Here is a 13814-nt window from a genome sequence, read left to right as displayed (position 1 = left end):
AGTTTAAATCTCAACGATATTTCTGAGAAACCAAAAGTATTGTTCAATTTTTTATAATGTTTTTCAGACTCAGAAAAGTTTCCAATAGCAAATCAGTCTTTCAAAGCATACAGAAAACGTTCTCACGCCATGACCTCTCACCGCATCGCCCTACATAATTCCCCTTTCCCTTCCCTCCTTCCTTCCTTAACTCTAAGCCCCTCCTTCCCCCCCCACTCTCCCTGCCTATCCTGCTATTTCCCCTCAATACCTCCCCTGATCAACTTCTCTCCCTTCCCCTCCAACACAGGTACATTGGTCATGGTGTCTTTCGACTCTCAGGGTCTTCTCTAACATCTGATTACACAAGTCATACACGCCGCCAGAGGTGAGTCTCATATTCATGTTAATTCTTAGGACAGGACCTTATCTTTTTTTCAAGAGTTTTTCTTAACATCCCCTTTTTTTCTTTATCTGATTCAGGTCCCATTTTGAACCGAGAACATCGTTTAGCACCCTGGAGAAAACACAGCGTCCACCTCATTTTCATGTAAAAACTTGCTATAGAATACTTAGTAGACAGACTCCAGCCACAAATAGAGTTTGAAGTTCCTTCATGTCCTATTTACATTTATAATTTGTTACGTTTTAAGACTAGTTAAGCTATTTTAACAACCGATTTTTCAATCAATGGTAAAACAAAATGTTTTTGATTGAAGTTCTTAACATTTGCATTTACTTCAAGACTCGGTGAATGTTCATCAAGAAGACTTTCATACTAATATTCTCATGAAAAAGAAATATGATGTTAGACTTTTAAGATAGTGATATATAAGTTATTGTCCTCAGCTCATTGTTAATCTAGTCACATATCATTCAAAGTTTTCAAGATTCAGTGAACTCTTGTTAAGAGGACGTTTACACAAAACTTTAAGATAACTGGTGCTATATTTTTAGAAGAGAGTACTTTTAGGTTAATGTTACAAGTTAATGTTCACGGCTCATGTTTTTAATCAAGTCATTCCTCCTATCATTTATAAGATTTGTGTACACTTTTATGCATTAACCTTAAATTGTCATTGTATGTTTTTCTAATTTTGTGGCTGAAGATGATGCACACCAGCATCAAAACCGGTCCCATGAATAATAAAATATTATAATTCATTTTATAACATTGTATTGAATAGGTGGACCCCACTTTTTTGTTCCCATTTGAAAACTGTTTCAGCAAAGGGGACTCGAACCAGCTTACAACAAGGTCAGACCATAACAACCTTGTGGTCTTTCCTTCTCAAGTATATAATTGACATCAAATGAAGTGCTATTATTACATATATAACACTCTCTTAACTTAGCCACTTACTTTGATCAACATGCCCCAGTAACATTGAGCAGAGTTGTAGGCAGAAACGAGTGGACAAATGATTCAAGAGACATTTGTCAGCTTCAGCATCCTTCTCATTAACTCTGTCCTTGCTGTCGGGAACAAAGAAACCAATTGTAAGAAATACAGTAATATTCTCAATATATAAACTGAACCTACAGACCACTAATAAATTATCACTCACCAAAATAGCAGGAGTCCAAGAGGATAGAAAAACTTAGGCATATGTTTCAAAAGAAGGTTCTCCAGACGATCAACAGGAAGAGAATGGCTCAGCCAAAATTCAAAACCCTGCAATTACAAACATAACAGTGGTGAAAATAATTCATCAGGTAAGTGTCTGAAAAACAGGTAACTGATAGATAATCAAATAGTAAACCAATAAGCGTACGGAATGAGCCTATGAGTTTGAGAGCAGGAAGATCATATCTCTCTGATGTATGAGGTGAGTTTCTTATGTACTGTAAGTACCAACATTTTAAAAAAAAATGCTTCAACTGCACACACCTAATCATCTGTAACAGCAGACGGTTGGCCATTTCATGGGATGTCATGTACAAGTTGATGACCTTCATTGAACATTCAAACCTATTTTTTTTTGCTAGGGGCTTTACGTCGCACCGACACAGATAGGTCTTATGGCGACGATGGGATAGGAAAGGCCTAGGAGTTGGAAGGTAGCGGCCGTGGCCTTAATTAAGGTACAGCCCCAGCATTTGCCTGGTGTGAAAATGGGAAACCACGGAAAACCATTTTCAGGGCTGCCGATAGTGGGATTCGAACCTACTATCTCCCGGATGCAAGCTCACAGTCGCGCACCTCTACGCGCACGGCCAACTCGCCCGATCAAACCTATTTCCTCACATTCCATCTAACATTGCATCTTCACCATACACCTCACACACTTGGCAATTAATATCAGCTGGTTTAACCCCTTGGCTTACCTAACCATCGAATCGACAGGGTGCACTACCTTGGACTCAACTTACGTAGCTGCCGAATGAACAGGGCAATGCAGTGACCTGTGTTATCGATGAAACAGTGAAGTAATTGATTATTAATTCAACAGATGACATTAAAATGCTTCTTTATATTACAAGGAAGTCTCTTATCACCGTATTTACATTATCTTTCGGCGAATAACCGCTGTATTTGAAAATAACTGAACACGCGTTGTCGCAATTATTCAGTCAGTAAAGATGAGCGTGCGCGAAGCTATAACCGAGCGGGAAGTTGTGGATACCTTGCTAGATAGTGATTGTGATGAAGATACCTTATCTGTGCTTAGTGAAGTTAGTGATAATGATACGAGTGATGAAGCAGACATAAATATTGCGACTGTAAATGTTCCCACGCACTGTAACAGAAAACCGAAAGAAGAGTTGAAGTGGAAATCTATGTATCCATTACAAGATATTCCTACAAAAGTGCAATTTACGGGAATTCCTGGGAAAGTCCTATTTTTCAAAACATTGAACTTACGCCTGATAACATTCTAGATCAATTTCTCGGCGAAGACTTTTGGCACAGCATGTGTGATGAGACAAACAGATAAGCGTTACTAGGCAAGTTTATTTCCAACAGTATATTTTTTCGCTGTAATGTAGGAAATATCATTGAAATAGTTATTTGTACAGTGTTATTTCCTACTACAGTATATTTTTTCGCTATAATGTAGCAAATTTCATTGAAATAGTTACATGTACTACGTTGGCCTTTGGAGAACAAGGTGGCTGCTGCCTGGCTCGTGATCTGAAGATGACGGGAGGACAGCAAATGCAGTTTTGGTTCTTTGTTAGGTGCTACTACTCGCAGCAGCTCACGACACATGGTTAACACCGTTCCAAGATTCCTTGTATTGTATTGTATAAACTATAGTCGGTGCCAAGAATCAAACCCAGGATGCCTTAACGAGACAGTAGAATTCTAGACTGGAACTGCAGTGGGGGTCTGTTTAATTCTTATGAACTGGTTTCACATTATTTGAGCAAATAGTTGTGGAGATATTAATATTTAAATACAGCCATGTATGAACCTCATTTGCATCAGAATTTAAATGGTAAATTGAAGGTTCAAAGCACATGTTTATATAGTAAGCAAAGGGGTTAATGTTTCATGCACTCTAGAAAAAGATTTCACAGACCATATCTACATTTGGCAGGTTGATCTACTGTCCTGAACTTTGTAAACTCACTACAAGATGGCCACACCATATGAATGCCTGTTATATTGCATGTCACGTGTCAACAGATTGCGCATGCTTAACATCGCAACCACAGCGCTGCACCGAAAATATACGAAAACATACTTTAAAAAAAAAAACTTGATAAACTAATAACTTTCTACAAAACAAGTTGAAAGGAAAAAAGAATATGGTAACTTTTATAAGGTGCAATCTAGCAATACTTAAAGGCTGTAAAAATACAGTAAAACCTCATTAAGACGTTTCTGCAGGAGACAAGGAAAAATAACATGTTAAGCGAGAAAACGTACTACTGAATATACAAACAAAAACTATCCAACAGGGATATGGAAACACTAGATACAATTTTTTCCGACATGGCATTCTGTATGTATGTTTGGTATTCAGCCCGAAGGCTGGTTTGATCCTCTACAGCCCCACCAAGAGCTGTCATAGATAGCCTAGGTGTCACTGAACAGGCATACTAGGGAAATGAGGAGTGAGGTAGTTTCCTGTTGCTTTCCTCACTGAGCCAGAAGTTGCTATTACATATCAGTCTGCCATGCACTGAAATGCATGCACCAACCGATCCTATGAGTGATATTTTCACACCATTCATAACAGGGGCTGGCTGTATAAGGAGTGGCATTACTAGCATCGCTCATACCTCGGTCACTTTCATATTGTCAAAACCAAGGATGAGACTGAGACAGGTTAATGGAAGTAACAAATTTATTCTAGACCATACCAGAAGACATAGTGCACTGTAAACACTACATCCTGCCAGCTAAGGCATGGCATTCTACGTCATGTATCCGTGGGTACAATGAAAATTAAAAACATGAGAGAACAAATATGAAAACCTTTTCCACTGGGGCTTATAGTATAACAAGTGTACTGAAGGGTGTAATAAACACCAAACAACACATACTAAAACATGTGCACTGGGGCCAATAAAAATATTGAAGTATTATTGCACATCACATTCTTTCTAAAACAAATGTTAGTAGAAGCCTTTTGGAGCAGTAGGTTATTAAGCATTATTTTCTCGTCACACTCTTACATAATGTATTGGAGATTACACTCGACCATGTGGGATTGGGAGGAATGACTTTATCCGCCATTTCGAAGTCTACAAAACTTCAATCAACTTGAGTGATTGAGACGAAACTCGAAGGTGCGAGTTCAACATTCGCGACCTCTGCACGCTTAAAAATGCAGACGCCACTCCACTTCCTGACAGATTTTAATTTTGTGTTCATTAGTAAGGAATTTCATGACTTTGTCCGCATCCATAACTAGGCTAACACAAGACAAATATGCACCACGCTAGTCAGTTTCACACGGTTGTGTTCCTAATCCAGATACAGACTACCATATCATGCAAAAAATATTCGCTACACTTCATTGTACCACTCAACGCAAAATATATTTCCAACTTCTGAATGGAATGCAAAATAAAAGCACAAACAAGCTCACTGTTATTCAGCAATCTCACTGCTAACCGGCAAGTAAAACTGAACATTCCTGAGGCTAACAGGTTGCTCCCCGAAGGTGCAACTTATCCTGTGAAATTCAGGAATTCAAGGTCTTTTCTCGTAATCATGCAACTGTGGTGATGGCTATTACCCTAGTTGAAAATCACGTTTCTTTCACAAGGAATGACAAATACCATTTTCAGGGCTAGGAAAAATGTGATCGTACCAAGCGAAAATTCATGACACAATAAGCAAGTTATTTTTACATGGATTTAATATGGTGAAAAATTGGACTTCAAATTTACGACGTGCTACATGGGAAAAGTATTAATAAAGAACGTACTAACGAGGTTTCACTGTACTGAAGTAAGTGTTTCTGTCTTTCCAAGAGATGACAAAATCAAATCACCATCTAACTCGTAGCAAGAAACATCCAATTAACCCACGCACGTACATTTTTTGCGAAGCTACACTGAAGTTATCAAGCGATTCAGCATTCATCTTGCCTGAGTTCATTATTATTTTTGTGGTTATTGTCTTTCTCCTGCTTTTGTTGTTTCAGTTGTTAAAGTTATTGTTGCCGATTTGTCACATTTGCTTTTGTTATTTGTTACGTTTTTTGTTCTTGTTATTCGAGTCAAGTGGCCAAAGTCATTTGCTGCGATTTTTTGTTGTGTTTGTTTATGTTTGTATGTATATATTAATTCTTCTTTGTTGTTGCTTTATTACTGGTGTTTGTTTTTCTGGCTAATAATGGAAAGAGAAAAAAGGAAGGAAGGAAGGAAGGAAGGAAGGAAGGAAGGAAGGAAGGAAGGAAGGAAAACTCACTATGGATGAGAAGGTTTGAATCTTGAAAGAAGTTGATTCGTTCCGTGGAACACACATTTCACTGGCACGCGAGATGCAGCTTTCTGTATCCACACTGAATACAATGACGAAAAACAGAGGAAGCATAACATGATATGTTTCAGAATACGGACAAAAAATAGTAAAAAGTTTGTTTGAAACTTCATGAGTCACAGACATTCTAATTGATGGTATGCTCTTAAGCATGAAGGGCGTAAAAACGGTGAACATTCCTGGCAATACAAAGTTCAGTGCGCCCAATGGCTTGGGTCGACTGATTTAGGAAATGCTACAAAATTCTTTGTTAATTAAGGTCAACCAAATCAATCCTCGTATTACTTGCGAGAGTTACAATTGGTCAATACATGTTTTGGCTTGTTTCAAGCCATCATCAGCTGACAAGCAATGGTAAAGAATAATCATGCTCTTATAAATTAAAAGACATTATATAAAATATACATTTAAAACATATGAACTTTCATGAGGACCCTTAAAATTAATGTCTACTGAAAAAAAGTGGAATGCCATGTCAAAATTAGAATCTCTTAAAAGGAATGTTATGTTAAAAGACTGCACATAAATTTGGTAATGAGTGCATGAAAAATAGTGGAATGCCATGTCAAAATTAGAATCTCTTAAAAAGCAATGTTATGTTAAAACACTGCACATAAATTTGGTAATGAGTGCATGAATGCTCCACTGTATCATAAGCACCCATTAGATTAATTAACATAAAGGCAGGTGTGCATTTTCATATGGTTTGAAATTAAAGAATGTGTGTTGTTCAATGGAATGGAGCTAAAACATATTAAGACACTGGACATCTTTTCTTGAAGAAAATTTTCTCAACAGTTTTAGACTATAACATTCAACAAAGCTCAAATGAACAGTACTCTGTTTGTACAAATGATAAGGATCTTAACACTGAAACAATTTTCCTCACTGAAGGAAATGAAGATAAATCTTAGACAGCGACAAGAAATATAACTGCTGAGGTTTTAAAGTGGTTTTTTTTTAAGTAGATATTTTATTTTTAAGGTTTTATGTGTTGCAAATTCAAGCATCTGCTTAGGAATTTTGTCAAATTTTTTTTATTATTGCTGAAGAAGAGAATAGATATATTTCTCGAGAAACTATGACGATGTTCTGAATTAAATTAATAAGCAGTATATACTAATAGTATAATCGTTTTGACAGGCGGTCCTTTATTAGCCCTGTTTCTCACAGGTTGATGAATTATTAATAGAAGAAAGAAAGGAAACTTAAAGGGGTCCACCTTTTCAATACAATAAATGTTATAGATTATTTATAACATATATTTACAACTTGGTACTAGTTTCGACGCTGTTTGGCGTCATCTTCAGCCAAAATGTGGGAAATAGGCTAGCATGTAGTCATTTATATTACACAAGGTGTTACATTAAACAATACACATCTTAAGAGGAGATAAAAACAGGGAAGAATATAGAAACAAATGAATCGTTGAGAAAGCAAAAGTTATACATATTAAAAATAACCCTAACCACACATCTTGCAGTGCGAAAATATTCATCTTGAATGATTCCTGAATACAAAACGCACGCGCACACATTTCTGAAGAGCCAGCGGGCAGGAAAAAGTAAGGTGAAACCTTAAGAGTTCTTCTGAGAAGAGTTCATCATTTTTTCTATGTTCCGACTAACTAATGAAGTCTCCCTTGAGTTCCTGATAAACATACACAACAGGAAATTCTCCTTCACTCTCAACATTAGCTATAAAGACCAACGGTAAAATGCATTTTAAATATTGTGCAGAGACGTGAAAGCATGATCATGAACATGATCTAACTTCTTCATTTAACCCAATTTTTTACACAAGGTGTTACATTAAACAATACACATCTTACGAGGAGATAAAAACAGGGACGAATATAGAAACAAATGAGTCGTTGAGAAAGCAAAAGTTGTACATATTAAAAATAACCTTAACCACACATCTTGCAGTGCGAAAATATTTGCCTTGAATGATTCCTGAATACAGAACACACGTGCACACATTTCTGAAGAGCCAGCAGGCAGGAAAAGTAAGGTGAAACCTTAAGAGTTCTTCTGAGAAGAGTTCATCATTTTTTCTATGTTCCGACTAACTAATGAAGTCTCTCTTGAGTTCCTGATAAACATATACAACAGGAAATTTTCCTTTACTCTCAACAATAGCTATAAAGACCAATGGTAAATTGTATTTTAAATACTGTGGAGAGACGTGAAAGCATGATCTTGAACATGATATAAATTTCTTCATTTAACCACCTTTGAAAGTCTCTCAATATATTACATAGCTTCATTAACAACACCATTCTGTAGATGTACAAAATAATCTTGTAATCTTCACAGGTCCGGTATTCCGCTCGACAAGAATATAAAATTGGTATTAAGGAATACGTTTTCTGAGAGTTTGGAGGTTGACTGTGCCAGTATTTGTGGTGTATTGTTGCAGAGTTACGTGTAGGGTGGGGGCAGGTTTCTATGATATTTATTGCGGGACATAAGGTGGTAAAGCTATGGCTTGAGATGAAGAGGAACGGAGCGTGTTGGATAGTTTAGGTCTGGGGAGCGGCCATTGTTGGATTAGGAGGGGAGAGGGAAGGAGCGGTAGGGGAGGAGGAGTGGAAGGAGGGGAAATATGGAGGGTGATGTGGTGAAAGTGTGTGGCGTGACAAAGTATTATGCATAATGTGAAAGACAGATCTGTTTTTCGGGATATTCATGTTTTTGAATAATTCAATGAGAAAGTCGAATAGGATCTTTGGTTTCTCTGAGATATCATTTAAGTTTAGGTTGGGATTGAAATATTGGTCTAAATGAATATAGAGGTTTTCAGTGACGTCTAGGAAAGAACCTTTGTTTAGAATATCTAGTACCTCAAGGTCTTGATTTATTTCAGTGAAGTTGTGCTTAAATTCTTTTATATGTAGGCCGACCGCGGAAAAACGGTTGTGTTTTATGGCATTGACATGTTCTGCATATCTGATTTTGAAGCTGCGTCCTGTTTGCCCTAGGTAAGAACTTTTGCAGTCTTGGCAAGAAAACCTATATACACCTGATTTAGAAAAAGGACTACTTTTATTTATTGATGAGGAGTTGTGTAGGATCTCTGTGCTTCTATTGTTAGTACGAAAGGCTATTTTAACGTTGTGTTTTTTAAGAACGTTAGTGACGTTGTAAATTTCTTTATTGAAGGTAAATGTGGAAAAAGTGGCAGTGCTAGTATTGTCTTTTATTAGGGTGGTTTTTGGGCGGTGTCTGAATTTATTGATTATTCTTTCAATAAAGGATTCATTATATCCATTAAATTTTGCTATAGAGCGAATGGTGTTCAATTCTTTATTTAAGTTTTTTCTGGACATCGGAATTTTGAATGCTCGGTCTACTAAGCTATTATATGTAGCCGCTTTGTGTGTTTGGGGATGTAGTGAGTCATTTCTTATAGTAGTGGCCGTTTGAGTGGGCTTTCTATAGATACTATATGTGAACGTAGAGAGGTGCCTATTGATTGTTAGGTCTAGGAAGTTGATGGAGTTGTTTATCTCTGATTCTAAGGTAAATTTAATGTCATGATCAATGTTATTAAGGTTTTTGAGGGTGGATGGCGCGTCTATGGAGCGTTCATCTAGGATTATAAATGTGTCATCTACGTACCTCGCCCAGAATTGGATATTAGCAAATTTGATGTTATTGTCGATGGCGGTGTGCTCTAGGAAATCAAGGTAGATCTTTGCTAAAATTCCTGAGGCTGGTGAACCCATAGCCAAACCATCTTGTTTGTAAATGATCTTATCGAATGTGAAATAGTTATTGTTAATTAGTAATCTTAATATGGTCATAAAGTCTTGAACTTCTAGTTTACTTAGTTGATTGTTAGCAAGTAAGTTCTTTTCGATGATCGGGAATAATGAGTTGGTTTTTATACTGGGATACATGTTGACTATATCAAAGGAGTGCATTGAATGATATGGTTGAAGTTTGAAACTGTTTAGTTTGTTCACTAATTCTAAGGTGTTCCTGATGGATTTATTTGATGAGAATTTATAATGTTTATTAAGAAATTGTTGGATAAATTGAGATAATTTATATAAGGGGCTTGGTCTGTAGTTTATTATGGGTCGAATAGGGACACCGGTTTTGTGGATTTTGGGTAGTGCTTTAGCTGTTGGTAGACCTGGGTTCATAGTAATTAACTTTTGTTTTTCTTGCTCAGTGAGGACAAAAGATGTGCTCTTTAGAATTTGTTTCAATTGCCTTTGAATTGATTGTGTTGGGTCCTTCTTAACTATCGAAAAGGAGTCATTATCTAAGAAATTTTTGGTTTTTTGAATGTAATCTGATTTATCCATAATGACTGTTGTGTTGCCTTTGTCGGCCTTTGTAATGATGAGTTGGTTGTCTTTGACTTTCTTTTTAAGATTGAGAATTTGTTTTCTTTCAGTAAGGGAGTCTTTGTTGATTTTGGTGATAGGGGTCGCAGTGCGATTTTTTGAGAAAAAACTTTTGTTTAATTGTTTTTTTACGTCCATTCTGAGTTCGTCTTGTAGTTCATATGGCATTTTGCTGATAGCAACTTCTGATTCGACTACGAGTTTGGAGGCTGTAAGGGCCGAGTTGAAACAGGGCCAGTTGTGCTTTGGACCTTTCGAAAGAATTCTTATATCGTTCTCATCTAAGTTGGTGGTGGAAAGATTAATTACTGGTGGGTGGAATTGTTGTAGAGTGTCATTAGCGAGTTTAGGCTTGCTGTTAGGTTTTGGAGGGGAGTTGCTGTGGTTTACCTTATTTTTAAGTGCTTCAAGTTTTTTCTCTAGTGTTATCTGTTTTTTGGACAAAATATTGAACAACTTGATTTGGACTTCGTCCTGAAAAAGATTCCACTGAGCACTTGAGAGTAAGGTGGCTGCCTCTAAGTGAGTTTCATATAAGCGATGATTTAAAAACGACTTTTTCTTATAGAAAAATTTTAGTTCATTTTCCAACCAAAGTTTGTTTGTCCTAACCTGAACATCCTGTTGATGGGGAGGAACAAAACGTTGTTTCGTGACGCTTTTAAAAAAATTAGGGGTTAAATTCCGTGTAATGCACTGTTTGATAAATGCTATATCCTTGCCTATTTTCCCAATTTTGATTTTTAAGCCTAAGTAATGATAGGCTACCGACTTTGCCTGGTTGGCTGCTTCATTTAAATCTAGGAATTTCATTTTTGTCCGTATTGAACAGAGAATGGAAGAAAGAAAGGAAACTTAAAGGGGTCCACCTTTTCAATACAATAAATGTTATAGATTATTTATAACATATATTTACAACTTGGTACTAGTTTCGACGCTGTTTGGCGTCATCTTCAGCCAAAATGTGGGAAATAGGCTAGCATGTAGTCATTTATATTACACAAGGTGTTACATTAAACAATACACATCTTAAGAGGAGATAAAAACAGGGAAGAATATAGAAACAAATGAATCGTTGAGAAAGCAAAAGTTATACATATTAAAAATAACCCTAACCACACATCTTGCAGTGCGAAAATATTCATCTTGAATGATTCCTGAATACAAAACGCACGCGCACACATTTCTGAAGAGCCAGCGGGCAGGAAAAAGTAAGGTGAAACCTTAAGAGTTCTTCTGAGAAGAGTTCATCATTTTTTCTATGTTCCGACTAACTAATGAAGTCTCCCTTGAGTTCCTGATAAACATACACAACAGGAAATTCTCCTTCACTCTCAACAATAGCTATAAAGACCAACGGTAAAATGCATTTTAAATATTGTGCAGAGACGTGAAAGCATGATCATGAACATGATCTAACTTCTTCATTTAACCCAATTTTTTACACAAGGTGTTACATTAAACAATACACATCTTACGAGGAGATAAAAACAGGGACGAATATAGAAACAAATGAGTCGTTGAGAAAGCAAAAGTTGTACATATTAAAAATAACCTTAACCACACATCTTGCAGTGCGAAAATATTTGCCTTGAATGATTCCTGAATACAGAACACACGTGCACACATTTCTGAAGAGCCAGCAGGCAGGAAAAGTAAGGTGAAACCTTAAGAGTTCTTCTGAGAAGAGTTCATCATTTTTTCTATGTTCCGACTAACTAATGAAGTCTCTCTTGAGTTCCTGATAAACATATACAACAGGAAATTTTCCTTTACTCTCAACAATAGCTATAAAGACCAACGCTCTTGAGAGTAAAGGAAAATTTCCTGTTGTATATGTTTATCAGGAACTCAAGAGAGACTTCATTAGTTAGTCGGAACATAGAAAAAATGATTAACTCTTCTCAGAAGAACTCTTAAGGTTTCACCTTACTTTTCCTGGCTGCTGGCTCTTCAGAAATGTGTGCACGTGTGTTCTGTATTCAGGAATCATTCAAGGCAAATATTTTCGCACTGCAAGATGTGTGGTTAAGGTTATTTTTAATATGTACAACTTTTGCTTTCTCAACGACTCATTTGTTTCTATATTCGTCCCTGTTTTTATCTCCTCGTAAGATGTGTATTGTTTAATGTAACACCTTGTGTAATATAAATGACTACATGCTAGCCTATTTCCCACATTTTGGCTGAAGATGACGCCAAACAGCGTCGAAACTAGTACCAAGTTGTAAATATATGTTATAAATAATCTATAACATTTATTGTATTGAAAAGGTGGACCCCTTTAAGTTTCCTTTCTTTCTTCCATTCTCTGTTCAATACGGTCAAAAATGAAATTCCTAGATTTAAATGAATTATTAATAGTCAATATGGATCTAGTAGGAACCAAAAATGACCAAGTTCATTAATTTCTGATCACTTCGTAAGCTGGTCAGAGTGTATGTAAAGGAGAGGAGATAAGACATACTGTACTTACTCGAGTATTAGACCCCTTCCTCTTCCACTTTTACAGCCAAAAAAAAGACCCTCAAATTCTGTGTAGTGAACACATGGCTTCTAGGCTATAAGGAGCTATAAAGTATACATGTAAACATTCTACAGTATTCTTTAACGAACTTATGAATGTATTTGAGTTATACTGGCTATTTTCATTGAAAACCAGTATTTCTAAATGTTAAAAGACAATAAATGGTGAACACAACTTTTAGGCCTACATCATCATCATCATCATTGTACAGTTCCAATTTCCTGGGTACTGTTTATGAGCCTCTTCCACTTCTTCCTGTCCATAATGCACCGTTTGGTTTATTAATGTTCCCGCGGTGACTTCCTCTATTGCGCCGCGTTGGAGCATTAATTAAATATACACCTGTTTAAACATTGCTCCGGCTACGAAATTCACAATATCGGGTCAAGAATCATACCTAGACTCTGTATAATATCATTTACGGATAATTTACATGAAAACTGGGATATCGTGTATGAACACGAGCATTAACAATATGGTGCATATTCGTTTCTCAGGGTAAATTACTTCCATTGTATTCCCATATACGTTAGATAAGTCGTAGATTCCGTTGAAGAGTAGCTATATGCTCAACCAATCATTCAGTCTCCATATATTTAGAAAATTGCCTGATCAACGCTTAGTATTCGGCATAAACAAATTCAATTGATCCATATATTATCTTACTACTACGTACTACAAGTTACTTTAGGAATAGAAACACAATATTAATACTATATCTAGTTTATTAGCATGCTAATATATTATAAAATGGAATATCAGTGCATCTATCGGCAATAAAGAAAAGAAAATCATATGAAGTTACAAAGATCATTCTTAAATTCTTGACTTCTGAGATAAACATAGTTGAAAATCTTTAAATTACCATTATATTTGTTTACATTCACGTTAACCTTCAATAATATATCATATTTTCAGTATTTAAGTTGATTCATGGGGAAAAGTAGGGACCAAAACTTTATTCATCAAGGAGGAGTGGAATATCTTCCTGTTAATCCTGTTTG

The 13814-nt window shown here is 36.2% G+C and overlaps 1 protein-coding gene across 1 annotated transcript in view; it reads right to left on the bottom strand.

Annotated features, from left to right (window-relative positions):
• Positions 1–13814, bottom strand: part of ca (claret) — a 367006-nt gene that overhangs the window by 14984 nt on the left and 338208 nt on the right. The window contains exons 28-29 of the mRNA XM_067136443.2: positions 1548–1654; positions 1343–1455 (exon numbers count right to left, since the gene is read on the bottom strand). Of these exons, the coding sequence (XP_066992544.2) occupies positions 1343–1455; positions 1548–1654 (220 nt within the window). The remainder of the gene's footprint in view (positions 1–1342; positions 1456–1547; positions 1655–13814) is intronic.

Source organism: Anabrus simplex, chromosome 1 (genome assembly GCF_040414725.1).
Source record: "Anabrus simplex isolate iqAnaSimp1 chromosome 1, ASM4041472v1, whole genome shotgun sequence".
NCBI lineage: Eukaryota > Metazoa > Arthropoda > Insecta > Orthoptera > Tettigoniidae > Anabrus > Anabrus simplex.
The sequence above is the reverse complement of the archived record's forward strand: the minus strand, read 5'-3'. Positions and strand labels throughout refer to the sequence as shown.